Source organism: Pseudophryne corroboree, chromosome 5, assembly GCF_028390025.1.
Source record: "Pseudophryne corroboree isolate aPseCor3 chromosome 5, aPseCor3.hap2, whole genome shotgun sequence".
NCBI lineage: Eukaryota > Metazoa > Chordata > Amphibia > Anura > Myobatrachidae > Pseudophryne > Pseudophryne corroboree.
In genome coordinates this window covers 610,156,692-610,182,903 of record NC_086448.1, presented here as the reverse complement: position 1 = coordinate 610,182,903, position 26,212 = coordinate 610,156,692, and the positions used below count along the sequence as shown (strand labels likewise).

General features: G+C 46.3%; 1 protein-coding gene across 1 annotated transcript in view; it reads right to left on the bottom strand.

Moving 5' to 3' along the window:
• The window catches only part of LOC134928127 (acetyl-coenzyme A synthetase, cytoplasmic-like), a 159,566-nt gene extending 133,776 nt beyond the window's left edge, over positions 1-25,790 (bottom strand). Inside the window, exons 1-3 of the mRNA XM_063923485.1 lie at positions 25,401-25,790; positions 24,740-24,935; positions 1,877-1,968 (exon numbers count right to left, since the gene is read on the bottom strand). Of these exons, the coding sequence (XP_063779555.1) occupies positions 1,877-1,968; positions 24,740-24,935; positions 25,401-25,554 (442 nt within the window). The 5' untranslated portion in view covers positions 25,555-25,790. The remainder of the gene's footprint in view (positions 1-1,876; positions 1,969-24,739; positions 24,936-25,400) is intronic.
• Between the last annotated feature and the right edge of the window lie 422 nt (positions 25,791-26,212).

Below are 26,212 nucleotides of genomic sequence, written 5' to 3'. Positions count from 1 at the left end.
ATCTGAGGGGTGTGCGGTGTAGTAAACCCTGCCGTTTGGGAATATTGTGTGTTCCTGTGACCTATGGTATGGTGGATTATACATTTTATATATATATATTTTATATAAATAAATCGGTTTATACCCAATATTGCATGGACTATCGTTTTGACGTACTCTACAAATCGTGAAAGTATAAGAACTGGACAGAGTCTAGTCCAATCCTGACGAAGGAGTACTAAAAAGATACCTTTTGATGCACATAGGGCATTTACCGAAGGTAAGCCATATACCAATAAACTAAGAAGCGATTTTATAGATGTCATGAATTTCGGAGATATTAAAGAAACCTTGATGTGAACATAGGGTATTGCCTAAAGGCCAGTTGAGGATCATCGATGCGAACAACAAACACTCATATGAATATTGATACTGCATGAATATATTTTTCTCTTTCTCTTGAGGATTTATAGTTCTGAAGTCCAACAGAAAGGTATTCGTGTATACATATAAAACAGCGCTTGGGAGCCGTTCCATTTTTCTGGTTGTGTATTGTTTCAAGGAGTGGTGCTCTTTAGGAGTGGTGACCTGAGTTGCAGTTTTTTTGGGCGCAACTCAATTTGATCCATTTTCTTGTACTGAACAGATAATAAATTGCTTCAAAACTGCATTAACTACCAGTTGCACCTTTGATGCAATAAGTAGGTGGCCATTCACTGAACTTTGGAATACTGCAACCGTGTGCCTTCATTCTCCTCACTGCATATAGAAGCACATTATACACCTGTACTGTATGTGAAACTAACTTTAACTAATTTAACTCTATTTCCGAGGGTAATGAACTCTCCTCAGAAACTATTATTGTAGGTAATTATGTTTATTACAAACAGTAAATAAGCCTATTCAATTTCTGTGACGATCTTCTAACCTCATGCTCCTCATTTGTCATTCTGGGAGCATCTCCCGAGTTCTCTGTGCACTTCCAAACAGAGGGGCTGATTCACAAATGTGATCCTTACTGCATTTATACGATGTTCGGGGACTGCGCAGACGCAGAGCCCGCTCTACGCATATGCAGAACGGGTCCTGTGATTTCTTCTCTAAAATGCGAACGCCTCTGCATGATTGACAGGCAGAGGTGTTCGCGGGAAAGGATGGGGGCGGGTGGGTTCAGGAAAATGGGGGGGGGGGTGTTGCCCCCATTTTCCGGGAGTGGCGAGGTAAAGGACTGCATCGCGAGGCACAGTTACCCTGGCCCTGCAAGCCGCACTGCAATGGCAAGGCTGAGTAAGCTGAAGCTTACTCACCCTGCCGTCGCAGATGATGGTCCCAATGTTCATCTGATGTGTGACCACATTGCAAATGCAGGTAGGAGGTGGTATGCAGGCAGGAGGTGGTATGGAGGCAGGAGGTGGTATGCACCTCCTCCTGCATTTACATTTCTAAGGCCTGCAAATGCAAAGCTACTGTGAGCAGCTTTCCATTTGCAATCCTTAATGAATCAGGGCCAAAGATCACTTTTCTGCAGATGACTCTATAGCATCCATGATCAGGGGCCTTAAAAAGCTGATTCAATTGTACTTCCTTATACTGTAATAATAATACCTGTTTTACAACCTTATTGTAAAAAAATGTTTCATTGCATCTATCACCAAAGAGAATAATCACTTGCAACAATTAACAGAAAATAATCCACTGCACAGCTATAAAAGGAGCAAACCATTGACAGAGTAATTCACACCCTCCACATCCGTGATTGTTATGGTCAGCAAATGTATAACAACATTTATGTGTGGCTCTTAAAAATATTTTACGTTGATTCACATTTATTGTATTTTTTCTTTTCAACAGAACATCGAGCATAAGGTAACCAAAAACATCATGAGCAAACACTTGCCTAAACTTCTTAAGACATTTGCCATCTTGCAGACTTCCTTCAGTAAATCGGCATAGGAAATCACAGAAGAATCAGTAGGTGAATTGCCTTCCCTGAGAGTAGACAAGAATAAAAAAGGAATATGTAAGTAACACATATATGGCCCTGATTGTGATGTAATGTTTTTTAAACATGTGATACACTGAGGACCAGATTCAATAAAATGCAGTAATTTACCATGCTGGAAAAAGGGTGGTAGCCTCGGGCTTTAATGCCCGGGGCTATTTAATTACAGCCCTTTTTCCTCATGCAGAAAATTACCTGCTACCGCGCCTTAACCCATAGAATCTGGGATACGTTCCAGGAGCTATGTGTTAACAGGTTCTTGGTACCCACGATCAGGGCATTTGACGCAGATTTTTGTTCAAGCTGCCTCACACTCTAAGAGAAATCTACGCTAACTGCAGCCTATAATTGAAAAGCCCCAGTAGTTCAATTAGCTTGTGGTAATTAACCACAGATAATTGGATCCGGACCTAAGTGGTAGATGTACTAAGCCTTGGAGACTGGTAAAGCAGAGCAAGATAAAGTACTAGCCAATCAGCTCCTGACAGTTTTCAAACTCAGCCTGTAACATGGCAGATATGAGCTGATTGGCTGGTACTTAGAGGTCTGCTCCACTAGCAGGGGGGTAATGCCACAGCCAGGGGGTACATTTGATGGTGCCAATAAACCCCACAATAAAAGGGTCCCCCCTCTTCAGGGCAACCAAGTGAACAAATAAACACGCAACATGGACAGTTTAAATAAGTTATTTATCTACGCCTTCATCTGGGAGTGGCGGCCTTTACAGCTCTTTTGCATGATCGCTGCCTCCCCAGGGCTTCCTACAGTGTCTTCTTCTGTGATCTTCACCTGGGGGATGAAGGCCATGTGAGCACTTTTGCATTGGAAGTAGATCACCCTGGACTCCGGAGTCTTCAGTTGCTCTTCTCAGCTGCTCCTCCGCCACCGGACTGCCTGCCCCCTGCCTCGCGTTGGCTTATATAGCTAGCCCAAGGGGGTGGGATGATGATGCGGTGAGCTGCAATCAATGGTGCCATGTATGAACCAATGACGGCTCGCGGCCGGTTTCCATTTTTTAAAATGGAGGTGTTGCCCATAGCAACCAATCATGCTATCATTTCTTTATTGTACTCTAGAAAATTATATACAAACTCTGATTGGATGCTATAAGAAACACCTCCAGTTGTCTGTATTACAAGCTTTAGTAAATATACCGCTTAATCTTATAGGGTAAGAAGTGAAGTACTGACATTAGCTATGCGGTCAAGCATAGATAGAATAATACAAATGTTTGTGCCTTTTTCCAGCTACTCGTTCCTCTGGTATCAGATATCAGTTATTCTTCAGACAACAGACAGAGTTTTTGTATGCTTTTACTTCCCTCACTTTAGGGCCATTAATATGGGTGAATGCAATGAACACAAAAGCTGCAGAAATACCTGTAGTACATACAGTGCATATGCCGTCCATCACATTAGTGCAGCCAGAGTGCCAATGACATTTGCACTGCAGAATACACACTTATCATACTATATTGTATTTTTTGTTTCTGCTGTGAGCAATGTCATCACCCTCACTACCTGCATAACCAATGCTGGTGCACTGACTACATCACAATAGAATTATTCTCCAGAAATTCACATCTTTACCTAGTATTGGGCCTAATTCAGACCCGATCGCAGCAGCAAATTTGTTAGCAAATGGGCAAAACCATGGGGGTCATTCCGAGTTGATCGTAGCTGTGCTAAATCATCTTCCCTGACATGGGGGGGGACGCCCAGCACAGGGCTAGTCCGCCCCGCATGTCAGTGCCAGCCCCCCCCCCCCTGCACAAATACAAAAGCATCGCACAGCGGCGATGCATTTGTATTTGAGGAGTAACTCCCGGCCAGCGCAGCTCCTGGATGAGTTAGACGTCACGCAGCCGCCGCGGCCCGCCCCCTAACGGTCAGGCCACGCCTGCGTTGGCCGGACCGCTCCTCCTAAACGGCGGCTCAACACCGCCGTTCAGCCCCCTCCCGCCCAGCGACCGCCTCTGTCTCAGAGGCGATCGCTAGGCAATGAAAGCTGCCATGTGCCGGCGCACTGCGGCGCCGGCGCAGTTCCAACACGATCGCTGCGCTGCGACAAACTGCAGCGAGCGATCGGGTCGGAATGACCCCCCATGTGTACTGCAGGGGGCGCAGATATAACATGTGCCGAGAGAGTTAGATTTGGGTGGGGTGTGTTCAAACGGAAATCTTAATTGTAGTGTAAAAATAAAGCAGTCAGTATTTAACCTGCACAGAAGCAATATAACCCACCCAAAACTAATTCTCTCTGCACGTTATATCTGCCCCCCCCTGCAGTGCACATGGGCCCTCATTCCGAGTTGATCGCACGTAGCAACTTTTTGCTGCTCGTGCGATCAACTTCACGCCGCCTATGGGGGAGTGTATTTTAGCATAGCAGGGCTGCGATCGCTTGTGCAGCCCTGCTATGCTAAAAAAGTTTCCTGCAAAACAAGACCAGGGTCAGACTTACTTACCCTGTGCGACAGATCCAGCGATGAAGGTCCCGGAATTGACGTCAGACATCAGCCCTCCAAATGCCTGGACACGCCTGCATTCACCTCACCACGCCTGGAAAATGGTCAGTTGACGCCCCGGAACGCCTCCCACCTGTCAGTCTTCTTGCGATCGCCGCTGCAATCACTTTTTCCGCTGGCATGCACAGTTCCGATCCGTTCGCACCGCTGCGACAAACTGCAGCGTGCGAACGGGTCGGAATGACCCCCATGGTTTTGCCCAACTGCTAACAAAGTTGCTGCTACGATCAGGTCTAAATTAGGTCCATGGTTTTGCCAATTTGCTAACAAATTTGCTGCTGCAATCAGGTCTGAATTAGGCCCATTGTCCCAGAAGCAGCTCCTTTAAGTTCCAAAGCAGAAACGTACACACATTTAGCAGTATTTTTTATATACTGTATTAGTGCTTTTTATCTCGAGATAAGTACTGTGTTGTGCACTGTACTGGAAGACAGTAAAAGCCAGATCTATACTACAGTAAATATACACTATAAGTCACGCACAAAACTAAATCAGATACACTATATCTACAGGAGATGTACAGTGCATCCGGAAAAGTATTCACAGCGCTTCACTTTTTCCACATTTTGTTATGTTACAGCCTTATGCCAAAATGGTACAAAATTAAGTTTTTTCCTCAAAATTCTGCGCACAATACCCCATAATGACATTGTGAAAAAAGTTTTTTTGTGTGATTTTTGCAAATTTATTAAAAATAAAAAACTTAGAAATCACATGTACATAAGTATTCACAGCCTTTGCCATGAAGCTCAAAATTGGGCTCAGGTGGATCCTGTTTCCACTGATCATCCTTGAGATGTTCCTACAGCTTAATTGGAGTCCACCTGCGGTAATTCAGTTGATTGGACATGATTTGGAAAAGCACACACCTATAAGGTCCCACTCTTGACAGTGCATGTCTGAGCACAAACCAAGCATGAAGTCAAAGTAATTGTCTGTAGACCTCCGAGACAGGATTGTCTCGAGGCACAAATCTGGGGAAGGGTGCAGAAAAATATCTGCTGCTTTGAAGGTCCCAATGAGCACAGTGGCCTCCATATCCGTAAATGGAAGAAGTTCAGAACCACCAGGACTCTTCCTAGAGCTGGCCATCCGTCTAAACTGAGCGATCGGGAAAGAAGGGTCCTAGTCTGGGAGGTGACCAAGAACCCGATTGTCACTCTGTCAGAGCTACAGCATTCCTCTCTGGAGAGAGGAGAACCTTCCAGAAGGACAACCATCTCTGCAGCAATCCACCAATCAGGCCTGTATGGCAGAGTTGCTAGACAGAAGTCACTCCTTAGTAAAAAAGCACATGGCAGCCAGCCAGGAGTTTACCAAAATGCACCTGAAAGACTCCCAACCCATGACAAACAAAATTCTCTGGTCTGATGAGACAAAGATTGAACTCTTTGGCTTGAATTCCAGGTGTCATGTTTGGAGGAAACCAGGCACCGCTCATCACCAGGCCAATACCATCCCTACAGTGCAGCATGGTGGTGGCAGCATCATGCTGTGGGGATGTTTTTCAGCGGCAGGAACTGGGAGACTAGTCAGGATAGAGGGAAAGATGAATGCAGCAATGTACAGAGACATTATGGATGAAAACTTGCTCCAGAGCGCTGTTGACCTTGTCAGGCTCCGGAGCCTTACCTCCGGTGGGTGCTCCCGCGGGTTACCATCCCGCTGGTTGGCGCAGCTGCGGCGGCAGGGAGCTGCTGGTGGCGGGTCCTTCTGGACAGATGTGCGGCTGCCAAGGACCGGGGGCCGAGGGTCTGGAGAGCAGGGCGCTGCAACGGGGATCGCTGCGGTAAGGTCCTCTAGTGGTGACACAGTATAGTGTGTCAGAGACAGAAGTTGGCTAAAGCTGTGTGCTAACAGCTAAGTATGTCTCCTGTGCTGGGGTCAGCCATGTTGGAGACCAGAGTATTACCAATGAAGTTCCCAATCTGTGTCCAGCCAATCCTGCGTGTTCTCCCCTTACAAAAGGAGGCTGGCTCAGAGGGAGAGTGCCAGTGCTTCATGTTACCTCCTTGTGAAAGGTTCTCCAGCACTGTGCTCCCAGGTTACTTCTGGTTCCCTGGTCCTGGCTGCTCTCATCCATCGGTTACCTAAACGCCGTCTAAGTCCGTTGCCACTCGTGGAAGCGCTCACGGGGTCCCAGGTCGTAGAGGCGTTCCAGGTGCCAACAGTGGTTCCCGCAGACGTCTTCATTTCTTCAAAGTCCAAGTTCTTCAGCCTCGTCTTTCAATCACAAACCACAGTCCTCATTTCTTCAAAGTCCAAGTTCTTCAGCCTCATTTTTTAATCATAAAACAGTCTTCAGTTCTTCTTTACCGGAGTTTTTCAGCTTCACTCTTCGAGTCATTTAACCATAGACTCTAATTCTTCCAGTTTCTTCAATTTCTCCAATATTCGTGTACAGCCTGATTATTCATTAAAACTACAGTTATCTTCCTACGAAGTCCTCCTTTTCTTCACGCCCTCCGGCCAATGTTAACACTTAGTTTGGCTTCCACCCCATGAGGAGGAATTACATTCAGCCACCTCGTTTACTCTCCTCACAGGTAGCTGTCCCATCAGCCGAAACTCGGTTGTCGGAACCCCAACTTACGCCGAGCGTGACAGACCTCAGACTGGGGCGAAGGTTCATCTTTCAGCAGGACAACGACCCTAAGCACGCAGCCAAGATATCAAAGGAGTGGCTTCAGGACAACTCTGTGAATGTCCTTGAGTGGCCCAGTCAGAGCCCAGACTTGAATCCGATGGAACATCTCTGGAGAGATCTGAAAATGGCTGTCCAACGACGCTTCCCATTCAACCTGATGAAGCTTAAGAAGTGCTGCAAAGAGGAATGAGCGAAACTGGCCAAAGATAGGCGTGCCAAGCTTGTGGCATCATATTCAAAAAGACTTGAGGCTGTAATTGCTGCCAAAGGTGCATCAACAAAGTATTGAGCAAAGGCTGTGAATACTTATGTACATGTGATTTCTTCGTTTTCTATTTTTAATAAATGTGCAAAAATCTCAAAAAAACTTTTTGCACGTTGTCATTATGGGGTATTGTGTGTAGAATTTTGAGGGAAAACATTAATTTATTCCATTTTGAAATAAGGCTGTAACATAGCAAAATGTGGAAAAAGAGATGCGCTGTGAATACTTTCCGGATGCATTGTAATTCTGTTGTGTCTTTCACATTTGGTAGGATTGAAATTGCCTGCGGCTCACTCTCTTCCAGCAGTATATATTTTGGATCTAATGTCGTAGTGTATATATTGTCGTAGAGTATCATGTTTCTATAGACCCCAGCATCTGGCTGCTCCTTATCACTCATATTCCCATCTCAGCCTATAGGAAATCCAACCTGAGGAATTTAAACGCAGCAAAAGCTGTTATAACTCTTCACTGAAGATCCAACAGACCTCCAACTATTACGGCCTGGTTCAATAGGGTAGATTATTACATAAAAAATGTGGAGACTTGGAAACAAATGTGTACAGTTTACCTATATATTGTTTAATTCTCTGTCATTTAAGGATCTAACGTTTATTGTAGCTGCTTTTTTTCTCTACAAGCCCCAACGTAGTCTTATACCTCAGGTTATAGCTATGATACAAAGGTCCCATATCCCACCCTCCTTCAGTCCCCTCCCTAGCTACATTTTCCCTTCTTCACACCTGATACAGCCCCCCCCCCCCCCTATAAATCTCTGTTATCATGTCAAAGTTTTTTTCTAATCACAAATGTATCATGTATGAGAGTATATGTTAGTGATTGTTTGTCTTATACCTGTTTATTTGCAATAAATACAAAAGGACACTCGGATCCCCAATAAATTCACAGAAACACATGCAGATTTTGGCAGATATTACCCATCTGTTCAAGCTATTCTGTGAGCCAATAAGGGAATACTGACACCTTCCTAGGAAGAGCCCTCCTTATGTTCTTGTAGTGAGAAAGTATCTTATCGCACTTAACAACTGAGAATAAATGAGCTGTTTAGAGGACAGCGCTGCTGACGGTGTCATGCTTTCCATGACATTTAACCGTAACTAAGCCTGAACAAAATATTCAGGTATGTTGCACAGACGGGTGGCTTGGGGCACATGCCTCTTCTGGGACGTGTAGTATGTGTTCCATTGTTCTCTATCTATAAAGCTGTTTCAGAAATGCATCTTGTTTAGTCAACAAACTGCTACATTTCTGTAAACGTTGTTAGCTTCAATTGCTAAACAAAATATTAGTAGCTACATGTGTTGCAGCTTCTTTTTTAACATCTTTTGCCTGTTTACATTTGAAACTTGTGTAAATTGAGCGATGCAGATTAACACCCTTATGTCATTCTTCATATGTAATAGTTCTCACACAATACAAGGGTCTTGGGGGAAGTGTCTTGGAGCAGGAGGCATGGTAGTAGAGGACATGTGAAGCTCAATTGGTCTGATTCAGAGATGCACACCAATGTATTCACAGCTGTGATCCTGTACACAGCAAATGTGTGAAAGTATGCTAATGCTGTAACCACCAGGAAATGTATTGAGACGTCCGCAGACGGCATTACAAATCCAAGCAAGTGCGTACACACAGTGGCGGTTGCAGATCCTTTAATAATTGAATGGCGGTGGGAATTGAGACGGTGGCGCCATCGTTTGTGCATAAGTGATCGCAGATGTAGGCTGAGACACGCCCAGAAAGCAGTCGCAACACACCTGCATTTTTGCTGCCACTCCCATGCTTCCCCCAAACGGCCTCTGACTGTCAATTGCTTAGCAACTAAAACTCTCTGCGTGCAACATCGCTACAGTATCTTGGTGCGTGTGCAGTGCGACCATGACACATGCACAGTTGGACGATAATCGCTCAACTCCATAAATATCATCATTTTGCACAACTCTGAATCACGCCGGATCCTGTATGGTATACAGGCAGACGGGATGCCAGCTGTTATTATAGCGACAGCGGCATCCCGTCTGCCGGAATCCTGGCAGCGAATCCGCAAGTCCCCTCGCAGGATCGCTACGCTTCGAGCCCGGTGGCAAGCTTCACTCGCCACAGGTTCTATTCCCACTTGGTTGGTGGCGTGGAACCACCAACCAAATATGAAGTCCAGGTGGCTGTCGGGATTCTGGGTGCCGGTATAATGTCAACTGTGGGGATTCCGGCGTTGGTATGCTGAGCGCCGGGATCCTGACAGCCGGCATTTTAGCTGCATCCCATCAGGCCCATATTCTGAAGAAATGCATAACACTGTGGTGTATGGCTTCAAGATATTTTATGCATTATAATAACTTAGCAAACATTATTAAATTCATTGGGGGGGGGGGGTATTCAATTGTTTGAAAAGTAGGTTGGGTGTCTGTTTTTTCCTGTCTTTCAGGAAAAAACATACAACCAACCGACTTTTCAAACAATTGAATTTCCCCATAGCGTTCTAATTGGTTCAGGTGATTAGTAGAGTCTGTAACATCCCCTTAAACCTCACCAAACAAGAGTGTTATCAAGATACTGTACTATAGTGCACACCTGACTCACTGATCCTGTCTTGTCCGGGTGACTTAGTCGCCACGCACTGGATGGCCAGACACAACAGTAATGCAAGTTTACATATAGCCATCATGTTTATTAGCAGCAATAACAGGGATGACGTCACAAGTCTATAAAAAGAGTATTATAAAACATTAACCTCCCTGAATTAAAAAAGGCAAATAAAAGTTAAAAAGGTCCAGGAGAATTTGAATTGATGATATAATAAAGATACCAGGAATGCCAATCACTTAGGCAGGACAAATAAACCATCATCATACGTGTATTACTTCATTATTTATATGAGCATTAATTTTCTAACCTGTACTTGCCAGGAATGTTACAGGATGTGCACTAGATGAATGTCTTTAAGATAAGATGTTGAATATCTTGACTACTGTACCGCACATTTTTATCTCTAAGAGCTCAAAGTACATAAGAAAACATTATATCATTTATTAGACTGCATCCGCTAAAAATACACTATCATAAGTGATGTCATTTTCACATAATTACCAGGAATCCTTTGCAACGGAGCTGGCGCCTCTCAAAACATCACACATTGGCCCTCATTCCGAGTTGTTCGCTCGCTAGCCGCTTTTCGCAGCAGTACACACGCTAAGCCGCCGCCCTCTGGGAGTGAATCTTAGCTTAGCAGAATTGCGAACGAAGTATTCTCAATATTGCGAAAAGATTTTTCTGTGCAGTTTCTGAGTAGCTCGAGACTTACTCTTCCAGTGCGATCAGTTCAGTGCTTGTCGTTCCTGGTTTGACGTCACAAACACACCCAGCGTTCGCCCAGACACTCCCCCGTTTCTCCAGCCACTCCCGCGTTTTTCCCAGAAACGGCAGCGTTTTTTCACACACTCCCATAAAACGGCCAGTTTCCGCCCAGAAACACCCACTTCCTGTCAATCACACTCCGAACACCAGAACGAAGAAAAAACCTTGTAATGCCGTGAGTAAAATACCAAACTTCTTAGCAAATTTACTTGGTGCAGTCGCAGTGCGAACATTGCGCATGCGCAATTAGCGGAAAATCGCTGCGATGCGAAGAAAATTACCGAGCGAACAACTCGGAATGAGGGCCATTGGTTTGGATCACTTTGGAATGCTACAATGCCACTGATACTTTTTGCATTTTAAGTACTTATCTTTTATAAATGTAATGTAAGTCTGAATCTGAAGGGGCATACAAACTAGTTGACTTAAGTGGACGATATGCACGATAAAGATAAAAATATTATTGTGCATATTGTCAGGTGAGTATGCACGGTAAGGATGCGCACTCCCGTCATCTGTTATTGTTTCTCTTTATCAATGCAGTCCAATTTAGGCTATATCTTTCATGACTGCATGTTCAGGGATGGGAGAGGTGACTTTACTGAATGATATTGTTCACTATATCGTTCAGTGTGTATGCTCTATATCGTTCCGTGTGTATGCTCTATATCGTTCCGTGTGTATGCTCTATATCGTTCCGCGTGTATGCTCTATATCGTTCCGTGTGTATGCTCTATATCATTCATTGTGCAGCTGGGCACATTTCAAGGGAAATCTTTAAATCTTTATTGGTTCAAAATTGTCTAGTGTGTACCTGCCTTAAGAATTGCAACTTGCATATAGAATGGAATTGTTTTATTATACAGTTGGTCTCTTATTTAAACTTAGAGACATTTCCAAGTACAAATCTCATGGACATTTCCAAAGACAAATCTTAGGGACATTTCCAAGGACTAATCTGTAAAACCTGGAATTGTCCCTGAAGGTAGAAACAGTTGGCCATGATGCCTTAAGACAAACTATTTTCAGGCATGTTAGTAGTTAAAGGGACACATATCCTTATTAAGTTCTGTGTAAACAAGACCTACCCTGGGCCGTGCCTTAGTGACGTGGAACCAGATATTGTAGGAGAAATTTATTGCAAACATAAAACAAGCAAATAAATCAGCCCAAAGCACCGAAAGCGCACAGACACAAAGGTGCCTTATACAGAAGAGATAATAATAACATACACAAATACTGTTTATGTAGTAAGTTCTTATACTATGATATTGTATATATTTGCTGTGTATGAGTACAGATTATTGTCTTCTGTTCTCAGCAATTTAGGGTAAAAAAATGTTTTTATCAATTTGCATTTCATGGTTAGTGTTTTTTATAGAATAACTGTTTCAAAATGTTCCCATCCACATTAACCCTCCTACTGACCATCAATGCCTTATCTCCATTAGCTCTGTACACAGATGTCAGCAAGATGCTATACCTGCATAGAGATATCTGTATCCTGACTTCTCCTGGCTTTTTGTCATCATTGGAGCTAAGGAAATGGAAAGGGTGAGCACTGCTCAGATCACTCCATCTTGAGCCTGTTAGGGGTCAATTCACTTCGGGGCAAAGGGGGCGAGTGGCAGTTGTAACAACATATAACCACCGGCTAGAGGGCACCGCTCGCAGCCTGAACGCATCCAGGACTCGCTGATTTTTTGCACACAGCCCTATAGGGTCACAAAAAATATGCAAATCCAAAGGTACCGGAAGTGCGGCACATAGCCACACATACTTGAGGGTGCAAGAAAATCACCCCTAATTGAAAGCCCCCTTAAGGTTGGAAACATTTATTTTATTGTGTTCTTATTTTTAATTATGGCCACAAATATCAGTCAAACGGATCATTTGTGTTAAGTGTTTCAGCAAAAAATGTTAAATATATACGAGGAAGGTTCAATAAGAAAGACTCCTTGTGTGTGAAATTAATTTAGAATTTCCCGCCAGGTCAAAGCAGATAGACCACTGCTTCACGTCATGGCCATAAGACATCAGTCTAACTGTCCCAACATCAGTTGTAAGATGGCAGGAATTGCGAAGACATGGTCAAACCTTGAGATCCGTAGTGTGATCAGATTTCTCCTTCTAAAGTGCATATTAGTAGCTGAAATTCATCATCAACTTGTCGAGGTGTACGGTGATAACGCCATGTCATGGAAGTAGGCTTGGACGTGCTTATCAGGCAGAATCGCTGCTCATCTTGAACGTCTGTCCTGCCGTTGTCAAAGGCAGCAAACCCACTTCTGTGACATGACATTATCACCGTAGACCTCCAACAAGTTGGCAATTAATTTCTGCTGATGATATGCCTTTTAGATGCTGAAATCTGATCACACTATGCACCTCAATGTTGACCATGTATCCGGCAAGCCATCTTACAGCTGATGTTGGGACATTATGACTGATATGAGGCGCAGTCTAATGGCCGTGAGGGAAAGCAGTGGTCTACCTGCTCTGGCCTGGCAGGAAATTAGAATGGAATAGAGAACATTACACATGTGAGAGGTCTTGTTAATTTACTTATTGAGCCACCCTGATATTAAGTTTATTTTGAAACTTGTTTTAAAGATACACTCCTATGTTTTATGTAATGGTAAGGCTATGCCAAGCTGCAGCCATTAACATGCATAAAAACAGGTCAGCCTAGTGATATTTTTAGACTGACCTGTTACGTCAGCACTTAAAAAGTAATAACTAAATACATTTGAGCCCTTCCTTTTCATACCATCACTGTTCTATATTTTAATGACAATGAGAATTGAATTGTTTAATAATTATGTAAGATCATAAGACTGAATGTCATACATAGTTCTATTTTAGTCAACCCTGAAAAAATAAGAATTTACTCACCGGTAATTCTATTTCTCGTAGTCCGTAGTGGATGCTGGGGACTCCGTAAGGACCATGGGGAATAGACGGGCTCCGCAGGAGACTGGGCACTCTAAAAAAAGATTCAGTACTATCTGGTGTGCACTGGCTCCTCCCTCTATGCCCCTCCTCCAGACCTCAGTAAAGGAAACTGTGCCCGGAAGAGCGGACATCACAAGGAAAGGACTTTGGAATCCAGGGTAAGACTCATACCAGCCACACCAATCACACTGTACAACTTGTGATAAACTTAGCCAGTTAACAGTATGAACAACAACTGAGCATCACTCAACCGATGCTACATAACCATAACCCTTTGTTAAGCAATAACTATATACACGTATTGCAGAAAGTCCGCACTTGGGACGGGCGCCCAGCATCCACTACGGACTATGAGAAATAGAATTACCGGTGAGTAAATTCTTATTTTCTCTAACGTCCTAGTGGATGCTGGGGACTCCGTAAGGACCATGGGGATTATACCAAAGCTCCCAAACGGGCGGGAGAGTGCGGATGACTCTGCAGCACCGAATGGGCAAACACAAGGTCCTCCTCAGCCAGGGTATCAAACCTGTAGAATTTTGCAAAAGTGTTTGAACCCGACCAAGTAGCAGCTCGGCAAAGCTGTAATGCCGAGACCCCTCGGGCAGCCGCCCAAGAAGAGCCCACTTTCCTTGTGGAATGGGCTTTCACTGATTTCGGCTGCGGCAATCCCGCCGCAGAATGAGCCTGCTGAATCGTGTTACAGATCCAGCGAGCAATAGTTTGCTTTGAAGCAGGAGCACCCAGCTTGTTGGATGCATACAGGATAAACAGCGAGTCAGTCTTCCTGACTCCAGCCGTTCTGGTTACATAAATCTTCAAAGCCCGGACTACGTCCAGCAACTTGGAGTCCTCTAAGTCACGAGTAGCCGCAGGCACCACAATAGGTTGGTTCAAATGAAAAGATGGCACCACCTTTGGCAGAAACTGCGGACGAGTCCGCAATTCTGCCCTGTCCATATGGAAAACCAGATAGGGGCTTTTACATGACAAAGCCGCAATTCTGACACACGCCTAGCTGAAGCTAAAGCCAACAGCATGACCACTTTCCACGTGAGATACTTTAGTTCCACGGTCTTAAGTGGCTCACACCAGTGGGATTTCAGGAAATCCAACACCACGTTAAGATCCCAAGGTGCCACTGGTGGCACAAAAGGGGGCTGAATATGCAGCACTCCCTTAACAAACGTCTGAACCTCAGACAGTGAAGCCAGTTCTTTTTGAAAAAAGATGGATAGGGCCGAAATCTGGACCTTTATGGACCCTAATTTTAGGCCCATAGTCACACCTGACTGTAGGAAGTGCAGGAATCGACCCAGCTGGAATTCCTCTGTAGGGGCCTTTCTGGCCTCACACCAAGCAACATATTTTCGCCATATACGGTGATAATGCTTTGCTGTCACGTCCTTCCTAGCCTTTATCAGCGTAGGAATAACTTTATCCGGAATGCCCTTTTCTGCTAGGATTCGGCGTTCAACCGCCATGCCGTCAAACGCAGCCGCGGTAAGTCTTGGAACAGACAGGGCCCCTGTTGCAACAGGTCCTGTCTGAGAGGCAGAGGTCATGGTTCCTGTGTGAGCATTTCTTGCAGTTCCGGGTACCAAGTCTGCTTCCCAGTTGTCCACTCCCGGAATGAACACTGCTGACAGTGCTTGCACGTGATTCTCCGCCCAACGAAGAATCCTGGTGGCTTCCGCCATCGCCACTCTGCTTCTTGTGCCGCCCTGGCGGTTTACATGAGCCACTGCGGTGATGTTGTCTGACTGAATCAGCACCGGTTGGTTGCGAAGCAGAGGCTCCGCTTGACTCAGGGCGTTGTATATGACCCTTAGTTCCAGGATATTTATGTGCAGACAAGCCTCCTGACTTGACCACAACCCTTGGAAGTTTCTTCCCTGAGTGACTGCCCCCCATCCTCGGAGGCTCGCATCCGTGGTCACCAGGACCCAGTCCTGTATGCCGAACCTGCGGCCCTCGAGAAGGTGAGCACTCTGCAGCCACCACAGAAGAGACACCCTGGCCCTGGGGGACAGGGTGATCAGCCGATGCATCTGAAGATGCGATCCGGACCACTTGTCCAACAGATCCCACTGAAAGATCCTCGCATGGAACCTGCCGAAGGGAATGGCTTCGTATGATGCCACCATCTTTCCCAGGACTCGCGTGCAGTGATGCACCGACACCTGTTTCGGTTTTAAGAGGTCTCTGACTAGAGTCACGAGCTCCTGAGCCTTCTCCGCCGGGAGAAACACCTTCTTCTGGTCTGTGTCTAGAATCATGCCCAGAAAGGGCAGACGCGTCGTAGGAATCAGCTGCGATTTTGGGATATTCAGAATCCAGCCGTGCTGTTGCAACACTTCCTGAGAGTGTGCTACGCTGATCAGCAACTGCTCTCTGGACCTCGCCTTTATGAGGAGATCGTCCAAGTATGGGATAATTGTGACTCCTTGCTTTCTCAGGAGCACCATCATTTCCGCCATTACCTTGGTAAATATTCTCGGTGCCGTGGAGAGCCCAAACGGCAACGTCTGGAATTGGCAATGACAGTCCTGTACCACAAATCTGAGGTACTCCTGATGAGGTGGATAAATGGGGACATGCAAGTAAGCATCCTTGATGTCCAGAGACACCATAAAATCCCCCTCTTCCAGGCTTGCAATTACCGCTCTGAGCGATTCCATTTTGAACTTGAATTTCTTCAGATAAATGTTCAGGGATTTTAAATTCAAGATGGGTCTAACCGAACCGTCTGGTTTCGGTACTACAAACATAGTGGAATAGTAACCCCTTCCCTGTTGAAGGAGAGGAACCTTTACAACCACCTGCTGTAGGTATAACTTGTGAATTGCTGCCAGCACTACCTCCCTTTCCATGGGGGAAACTGGCAAGGCCGATTTTAGGTAACGGTGAGGGGGCGTCACCTCGAATTCCAGTTTGTATCCCTGAGACACAACTTGTATAGCCCAAGGATCCACCCGTGAGCAAACCCACTGGTGGCTGAAATGTCGGAGACACGCCCCCACGGCTCCGCCTGTGGAGCCCCAGCGTCATGCGGTGGATTTAGTGGAAGCCGGGGAGGACTTTTGTTCCTGGGAACTAGCTGCGTGGTGCAGCCTCTTTCCTCTACCCCTGCCTCTGGCAAGAAAGGATGCACCTCTGACTTTCTTGCTCTTTTGCGAACGAAAGGACTGCATTTGGTAATACGGTGCTTTCTTAGGCTGTGGCGGGACATAAGGCAAGAAATTTGACTTCCCAGCCGTAGCTGTGGAAACTAGGTCTGAGAGACCGTCCCCAAACAATTCCTCACCCTTATAAGGTAAAACCTCCATGTGTTTTTTAGAGTCGGTATCCCCTGTCCATTGCCGAGTCCATAAGACCCTTCTGGCAGAAATGGACATTGCGTTTACTCTAGAGCCCAGCAGGCAAATGTCCCTCTGGGCATCCCGCATATATAGGACCGCGTCCTTGATATGTGCCAGGGTCATTAGAACAGAGTCCCTGTCCAGGGTATCTAACTCCTCAGACAGAGTATCCGTCCATGCTGCTACCGCACTAAAAATCCAGGCCGAAGCAATTGCTGGCCTCAGCAGCGTACCAGAATGTGTGTAAACATACTTCAGGATAGCTTCCTGCTTTCTATCCGCAGGATCCTTTAGGGCGGCCGTATCCTGAGACGGCAGGGCCACCTTCTTAGATAAGCGTGTCAACGCCTTGTCTACCCTGGGGGAGGATTCCCAGCGTAACCTGTCCGTTGGCGGGAAAGGATACGCCATCAGCAATCTCTTGGAAATTACTACCTTCCTATCAGGGGAATCCCACGCTTTTTCACATAATTCATTCAATTCATGTGACGGGGGAAAAGCCACTTCTTGCTTTTTCTCCCCATACATATAAATCCTCTTGTCAGGGACAGGATTTTCCTCAGAAATGTGTAACACATCCTTCATTGCCACAATCATGTAGCGGATGGCTTTAGTCATTTTAGGCTGCAACTTTGCATCATCGTCATCGACACTGGAATCAGATTCCGTGTCGACGTCTGTGTCAACTAACTGGGATATTGGGCGCTTTTGAGACCCTGACGGCCTCTGCGCTGTGGGAGCAGGCATGGGTTGAGACCCCGACTGTCCCAAGGCTACAGCTTTATCCAATCTGTTATGTAAGGAGCTTACATTATCATTTAACACCTTCCACATCCAATCGGGTGTCGGCCCCGTCGGGGGCGACACCACATCTATTTGCACTTGTTCTGCCTCCACGTATCCTTCCTCATCAAACATGTCGACACAGGCGTACAGACACACCGCACACATACAGGGAACGCTCTGACTGAGGACAGGACCCCACAAAGGCTTTTGGGGAGACAGAGAGAGAGTATGCCAGCACACACCCCAGCGCTATATAACCCAGGGATTACACTGTACCTTAGTGTTTACCCAGTAGCTGCTGTTTTTATATATATATATATATATATATATATATATATCTCTGCGCCTAAATTTATGTGCCCCCCTTCTCTTTTTTACCCTCTATTGCACCTGTATACTGCAGGGGAGAGCTTGGGGAGCGTCCTTCCAGCGGAGCTGTGAAGAGAAAATGGCGCTGGTGTGCTGAGGAAGAAGGCCCCGCCCCCTCAGCGGCGGGCTTCTGTCCCGCTTCTCATGTGTAAAAATGGCGGGGGCTCGCACATATATACAGTGCCTGACTGTATATATGTATACTTTTGCCATCAGGTATCTTAATTGCTGCCCAGGGCGCCCCCTCCTGTGCCCTACAGTGACCGGAGTGTGTGGGTGTGCTGCGGGAGCAATGGCGCACAGCTGCAGTGCTGTGCGCTACCTTAAGTGAAGACAGGAGTCTTCTGCCGCCGATTTCGATGTCTTCTTGCTTCTGCTGCTTCTGTACTTCTGGCTCTGCGAGGGGGACGGCGGCGCGGCTCCGGGAACGGACGATCAAGGTTAGGTACCTGTGTTCGATCCCTCTGGAGCTAATGGTGTCCAGTAGCCTAAGAAGCGCAACTTAGCTGCAGTGAGTAGGTTTGCTTCTCTCCCCTCAGTCCCACGTAGCAGAGAGTCTGTTGCCAGCAGAAGCTCTCTGAAAATAAAAAACCTGACAAAATACTTTCTTTTCTAGCAAGCTCAGGAGAGCCCACTAGGAGCACCCAGCTCTGGCCGGGCACAGATTCTAACTGAGGTCTGGAGGAGGGGCATAGAGGGAGGAGCCAGTGCACACCAGATAGTACTGAATCTTTCTTTAGAGTGCCCAGTCTCCTGCGGAGCAAGTCTATTCCCCATGGTCCTTACGGAGTCCCCAGCATCCACTAGGACGTTAGAGAAAAATATGAGAAAGTAGTTTCTATAAATGATAAGATCGGGAAGTATGATGTTAGAGCACTTTGCATTTTAACTCAAGATTTATGACCATAACATGTCTAAAATAAAAATACATAACATTGTATATCTGGCCAAGACAGAAGGTAGAAAGATACAACCGGCTGTACCGAGTTAAGTTGGGTACACACTACACAATATTTTGAGCAAGATTGCTCATTTTCCCCCTACTGAGTGATATCACTTGTAATATCGGCCAGTGTGTGCGCACTAGGGTGGTCATTCCGAGTTGATCGCAGCCAGCAACTTTTTTTTAGACATCCGCCCTCTGTTCTCCTGGACACGCCTGCGTTTTCCTTACCACTCCCCGAAAACGGCAGCCAACGGTCCGGATCCGCCCTGGAACGCCTTCTTCCTGTTAATCTTCTTTGCGGTTGGCTCTGCGACCGCTTCCTTCGTTAGACGTGACGTAACCCGTCGTGACCCATCGCCGGGCAACGACGCGCACTGCGGCCGCCGCGCATGCGCATTCCAGACCCGTTCGCATTGCAGCGATAAACCGCTGCGTGCGAACGGGTCGGAATGACCCCCTATATCTTTTACAAGGCACGCTAAAGCGAGACGTTACAGATATTGTTGTCGTCTGTGCATGCAGGTCAATTTTGGCTAGGCCAAAACTGTATGTTAGGGTTGGCAGCTGGGTGACGTCACTGAACGAAATCGATAGTGAAATCATTCAGTATGTACACACTATATCGGCTGCCCAGGAGGGTAGGGAAATCTCTAGGCGATACAGCTCATAGAGGTTATTCAGAGCTGTTAGCATACCAAAAAAGTAAGCAATTGGGCAAAACCATGTTGCACTGCAGGTAGGGCAGATGTAACAGATAGAGATTTAGAATTGGGTGAGTTATTTTGTTTCTGTGCAGGGTAAGTACTGGCTGCTTCATTTTTACACTGAAATTTAGATTTCAGTTTGAACACACCCCTCAAATTTTACTCTCTCTGCACATGTTATATCTGCCCCACCTGCAGTGCAACATGGTTTTGCCCAATTGCACACTTTTTGGTTTGGTAACAACTCTGAACAACCCCCACAGAGCGTATAGTTTAGTGTGTACCCAGCTTTACTGCAGAGCATATCAAACTTAGGGCCTACTTTAGAGATGGACGCAGCCGTTCGGTCGCTCGCAGCAGCCACATCCATCTGGTCTACACACCGCACTGACCGCAGTGCGCATGTGCCACCTTACACTTTGCGGGCGCATCCAGGAAGGATGTGGCCGCAGTGTGATTGACAGCGGCGGCCTTCGGAGGGGCATCTTCACAGCATTGGGGGGCAGCAGCAGTGTCTTCCGGGTCCCATCGGTGAGGTGGCTGTCACTTTCGGGTTCCAGCGTTCATGTGGCTGTCACTTCCAGGTCCCAGCGTTCATGTGACTGTCACTTTCGGGTTCCAGCGTTCATGCGGCTGTCACTTCCAGGTCCCACCGGTCAGGTGGCTGTTAATTCCGGATCCTAGCGGTCAAGTAGCTGTCACTTTCCGGATCCCAGCAGTCATGTGACTGTCACTTCCAGGTCAGACCTCCAATCCTCCGGCGTTCTGGTATTTCTCCTCTATCCCAAATATCGGTATTCGGACTATAGATCTAACTAAAAAAAGTCTACAGTCAATAGGTCTACCACTAATGGTAGACATGCATTAGGTCACCAGGGGCAATAGGTAAACGTGACAATGGTCAACACACATATGGTAGACACAAGTTTTTTTATTTTTTTCAAATTTTCATACTACAACTGGGAATAGTAACCTGTGCCAAGCGCATCGGTAGAAGAGAGAGGCACCTTCCCTGAAGTATCGCGAGCGAAGACTGGGGCTTTTTTGTGGCAGAAAAATGAAAAAACACCCCCAAAAAACAAAAAATAATAATTTGTGTCTACCTTTTTTTGTGTCGACCATTTCCATATCGACATTACCGTCTACCTACTCTATGTCGACCTTTTGACCCTGTACGACCTAATGCATGTCTACAATTAACTGTAAACCTATTGACTGTAGACCTTTTCAGTGTAGATCTAATAATCCACACCCCTTAATCTCTACCGGTCTCTAGTGCCTAACCCTAACTTCCCTCCACACTGGAGCCTAACGCTAACCTCCCGCTGCAGCCTAAAGCTTGGTACACATTGAGCAATGTTAATGAAAGAAGGAACGATCATATTAGAACCTGGGTGCATATTGAGAGATGTTACTAATGGACGGAGCGATCATGTTATGTCCTTCATTAGCATACTACAGGATGCTAGCGATATAGTCAGGTTTGATGTGCAGCACATCAAACCTGACTTCGCTAAACAACTGCGGGCACCCCATATTGGGTATACCATTTCCCAATATGCGCCATTGTAGGTGATATGTCTGTCCAATCCCCTGCTTAACCCTAATATTGAGACTATTCCTGGTATTAGAATAAGAGGTACAGATGTAGCCATGCTCATCGTGGCTACATCTGCGCTAATCGGGAACTCTCGACGCTGCTATTAACTCTCCCATTCATGCAAATGGGGCGCATGCGCTTCTAAGACGTGTGTGCACCCCAGACGTGCATGTGGTCGCAGCTAACAAGGCGTGATCGCGGCAAGATGTAGCCACGATGAGCGTGGCTACATCTGTAAAACACACACACGTTTTCCATTAGCACCTTCATTATTGTTTTTGATTTAATGTCAAAATTTCACCTGTCGACATTCTGAAAATGTAAAATTGTTGACAGGCAATGTGTCGTCGATGTTAATATAATTACTGCCAGCACTCTGGTGTTGACATTAAGAATGCCGACATTGTCACTGTTGACCTTTTGACTACATTATCATACCAGCAGGGTTAGTGCTGAATTAAATTATGGCAAAGCTTTTTATTTACAAGTATATTATGTATGATTTGTTTGTAACCTGGGTTACAAACAAATCATAGTACATGTCTAAACGGGTGGTCTTCAGGTTGCCGGCGGCCGGCGACCATCATACTGGTGCCGGAAGCCTGACCGCCGGCATACCGACATCTTTTCTCCCTCTTGGGGGTCCACGACCCCCCTGGAGGGAGAATAGATAGTGTGCCCGCAGCGTGGCGAGGGCAGCGAGCCTGCAAGGGGCTCATTTGCGCTCGCCCAGCTGTCGGTATGCCGACGGACGGGATTCCGGCGCCGGTATGCTGGTCGCCAGGACCCCGACCGCCGCCAAACCATACTACACCCGTCTAAACAATGAAATACAAAACATCCCTACAAGCACAATGGGGAGGGTCCCTGCCATGTTGTGAAACCTTCCCGCTCCCCAGAGCCATAACTAGACTTGCGCCAGAGAGATAATTGGCGCGCACCCCCCCCCCCTTCCCATCTCCCCCTATTCTTTTCAATAGTGACATAAGGCGCATGCCTCATGGGGAAGATTGATCCCAGAGAAAGCCCATGCTATGATGCCCCTTCCCACATTTTAGATATATAGACTATGGTGGTCAATCCGAGTTGATCGCAGCCAGCAACTTTTAGCTGCTGCTGCGATCAATAGTCCACGCCTATGGGGGAGTGTATTTTAGCTTAGCAGGGCTGCGATCGATTGTGCAGCCCTGCTAAGCTAAAAAAATTTCAAGCAAAACTAGACTAGGGCTGGACATACTTACCCTGTGCGATGGATCCAGCGATGATGGGCCCGGCTTTGACGTCACACCTCCGTCCTCCATTCTGCTGGACATGCCTGCGTTATACTCACCACTCCCCGAAAACGGCTCCAAACGGTCCGGATCCGCCCATCCACGCCTCCTTCCTGTCAATCTACTTAGCGGTCGCCGCTGCAACCGCTTCTGTCGGTAGTCGTCGTGCACTGCGCCCTGTGCCCGCCGCGTATTCCGCACCCGTTTGCACCGCAGCGAAAAACCGCTGCGTGCGAACGGGTCAGAATGACCCCCCATATTTGGACACAACTCCTGTTTATATCACATTCATGGACTTAACTTGAGAGTTCGTTGTTATTCAGTTACAATACCTTTTATTAAATAACACATTTTAATACACTATACCCAGGATTCAAACCTATAACATATTGAATTCTAATAAAAACCCTACTCATTGGTCTATTTGATCCTGCATAAAAACTATGAACACTACATGAAGCTACTGGTACTTTGTAAAAAAAAAAAAAAATCAGCATTGCAACTGAGCAGATCTCTGCAGTGTGCAGCCACATCCAATCTCTTGCAGCCACGCACTACACAGATCTGCTCACCAGCAATGCTGATAATTTTTTCACAAAGTCCAAGGTAAGCTTCAAATAGTAAGAATTCTCTAGCTTAGAATTCTCTACTTTTCTATGTAAGGGCAGATAGCAAAATGAATAGTGTCTGACTGCAATGCCACAGGCAAGGGGTTTGAATCCCAGGTATGTATGTCAGCATCTTGAAATGTAATAAACAACAGTGTGACTGAATAACAAAAAAATCTGAAGTTGATTTCATGAATGTTGTACAGGTATTAGTGACAGAAAGGGTCGGGGTAGGAGACAGGGGTGGTCAAGAGATGCTGGGCTTCAAAATGGAGGGAGCCACAAGTGAAAGTAATTAAAACAGATAACTGACAAGTGCTGCCAACAGCGTCCCCTACCCTGCAGCACTATGTGCGGTCCCCCCTCACACACACTTAATTATGGCCCTGCAGCTCCCCCACATCTACCAATGTCCCAACTGAATCTTTTTCTAATCAAAATGTGTTGGAGCACTGAAATTCCAAAACCAGAAATTAAGAGGATGTATTACAGAGCCTGGGAAGGGGCTTTTCTGACCCATACTGGCCCTGGCTACAATACTCTATACATACCGCTAATACCCCTTTCACACCGCACAAATAACCCGGTATCGACCTGGCATATTGCCGTGTCGACGCGGGGCAGCGTGCGGTGTGAAAGCGCCATAGCTGATATCTCGGGTCGCCTGACGCGGCAATTCAACCCGGGAATAAAGTAGTGTTATTCCCGGGTCGAATACCGGGTCAATGGCAGCGTAAACGGGCTCCTGTTCACTACAACAGGGAGAGGCGGCGCGGAGATGATCTCCCAGCGCCGCCTCCGCCCCCGCTGCTGCCCCCCCCCCCACCGCTATGGCAACCCGCCCGGCATATTGCCGGGTCGGGGAAGCCAGCAGCAGCGTCCAATCCCGTTTCCGATTCCTGGGTGGAATCCGGCATTGGCGGTGTGAAAGGGGTATTAAGTAAAAATGTATTTGGAGTTCAACCACAATTTTACCATGTACAACTTTCAAAGGAACACTGCCCTTGCAGAAGAAATCACATACGATGCCAGACAACAGCTAGTGCTGTCAGCTATCCAGATAGCTTTCTTCTGTGATCACTGTTAAATGCAGCTCCCTATTTGACACAGTCCCAAGTTCCAGGCTTCAATGCTCCTGCAATTGTTGCAGCAGTAATAACCATAAAGTAACTTTATATGATTGCTTGCGTATACTTTTTATGGCCTGAATATTTGAAAAATGTGTTATTACGTTGGTGAGATTATACCGTCACTTACAGACTCAAATACTTTTGTGTCATGGACACATTTACATACATCATAATGATGACTGTTATTGTTTCACATTGTGTACTGTGACACATTACCAGAAATACGCCGTCTTGTCCCCAATGTTTTTCTCCATGACGTTTCTGTCCAAGACATTGTAACAAATATTGGTTTTTGCCCCTTTCATGAATTCCACAAAGATTTTGCCTTTGGTGATGTCAAAATTATAATCCAGCACTTTCCCAGACGGAGGAGATTTCCAGTAAAATTCTGAGGCGACAGCCGTCCAAAACTCTGCAAGTAGGAAAGGTGACGTGATAAGTGGGTAACATCATTCCATAAACACCATTGTTTTGGTATGATCACATATTAGCTCATTGTACAGTATGTCTGACCATTGTGAATGGGAATGTATCATATCAGTTAATTGTATATCTGACCATTGTGAATGGGAATGTATCATATCAGCTCATAGTATATCTGACCGTTGTGAATGGGAATGTATCATATCAGCTCAGTGTATATCTGACCGTTGTGAATGGGAATGTGTCATATTAGCTCAGTGTATATCTGACCATTGTCAATGGGTAACAGTATATAGCAAATTTAGGAAACTGTAAAACCTGATCTTTACATGTACAGTATATGTCATCAAGCAATGCTGCAACAGCAAACAGACTGAACAAATAAATACATACATATACATAACTTTCTTTAGACATGCATGACAGTCTTTGCTGCCCAGGTACACAGGAATACCTTGTGGGTTGTGGATGGACTTCTGGTACAGTTCCTGGTATCTGCTGAAGTTTGGGATGTGTGCATGTTCCTGCAGGGACTCTGCAGGGGGGTAGGTGACAATCTCCTCTTCTTCCAGGGCTACTTTATCCGCTGCCCTCACCTGGCTCGGCATCCTGGCTGCAAGAAACCACAAACACCTCAATGCTAATTGTGGGAAAGCACAAGGAGGGATGAGAGCCTGCCCCTTTCCGCAGGCGTGTGTGTAAATGGGACGTTGTGAAGGGAAATGAGCTGCTCCACTAGGTTTACTAGAGATTAGTGCCGGGCGGCGGCTGCTGTTGTCAGTGCTGCTGCTGCTGCTGCCTCCTCCTCGCACTGTACGCAGCAGCTCCTTCTCTCACACTCAGGGACCCGATTCGTGAATCTCGCCCGGGTCTGTATTCTCATATCTCGCCATCCAATCAGCAGTCACACTGCTCACACTCCTCCTTTCTGATTGGCTGCGGCAAACTCGGCTCATATGTAGCCATTGGATGTCAGGGAGATGGTGTGCCAGCGCCGGCGGTGGAGTCAGCGGGCGGAGGATGTGAGCGACAGAAGGGAGGGCTGGGACCGGGTGTCGCTGCTGCTGCTGCTGCTGCTGCTGCTTATAACGTACTGTACTGTCTATGATCTCTGTGACACCACGGCTATCCCTGCAACCGCTGTATTGTATAATATTACACAAGATTATTTCCTCATCTGATCTGGGCAGCAGCAACTGAGCTAGTGACACACCTGAAGTCTGAGAACCTGGGATTTCCCAAGACGGGCAACTAGCCTGACCATCA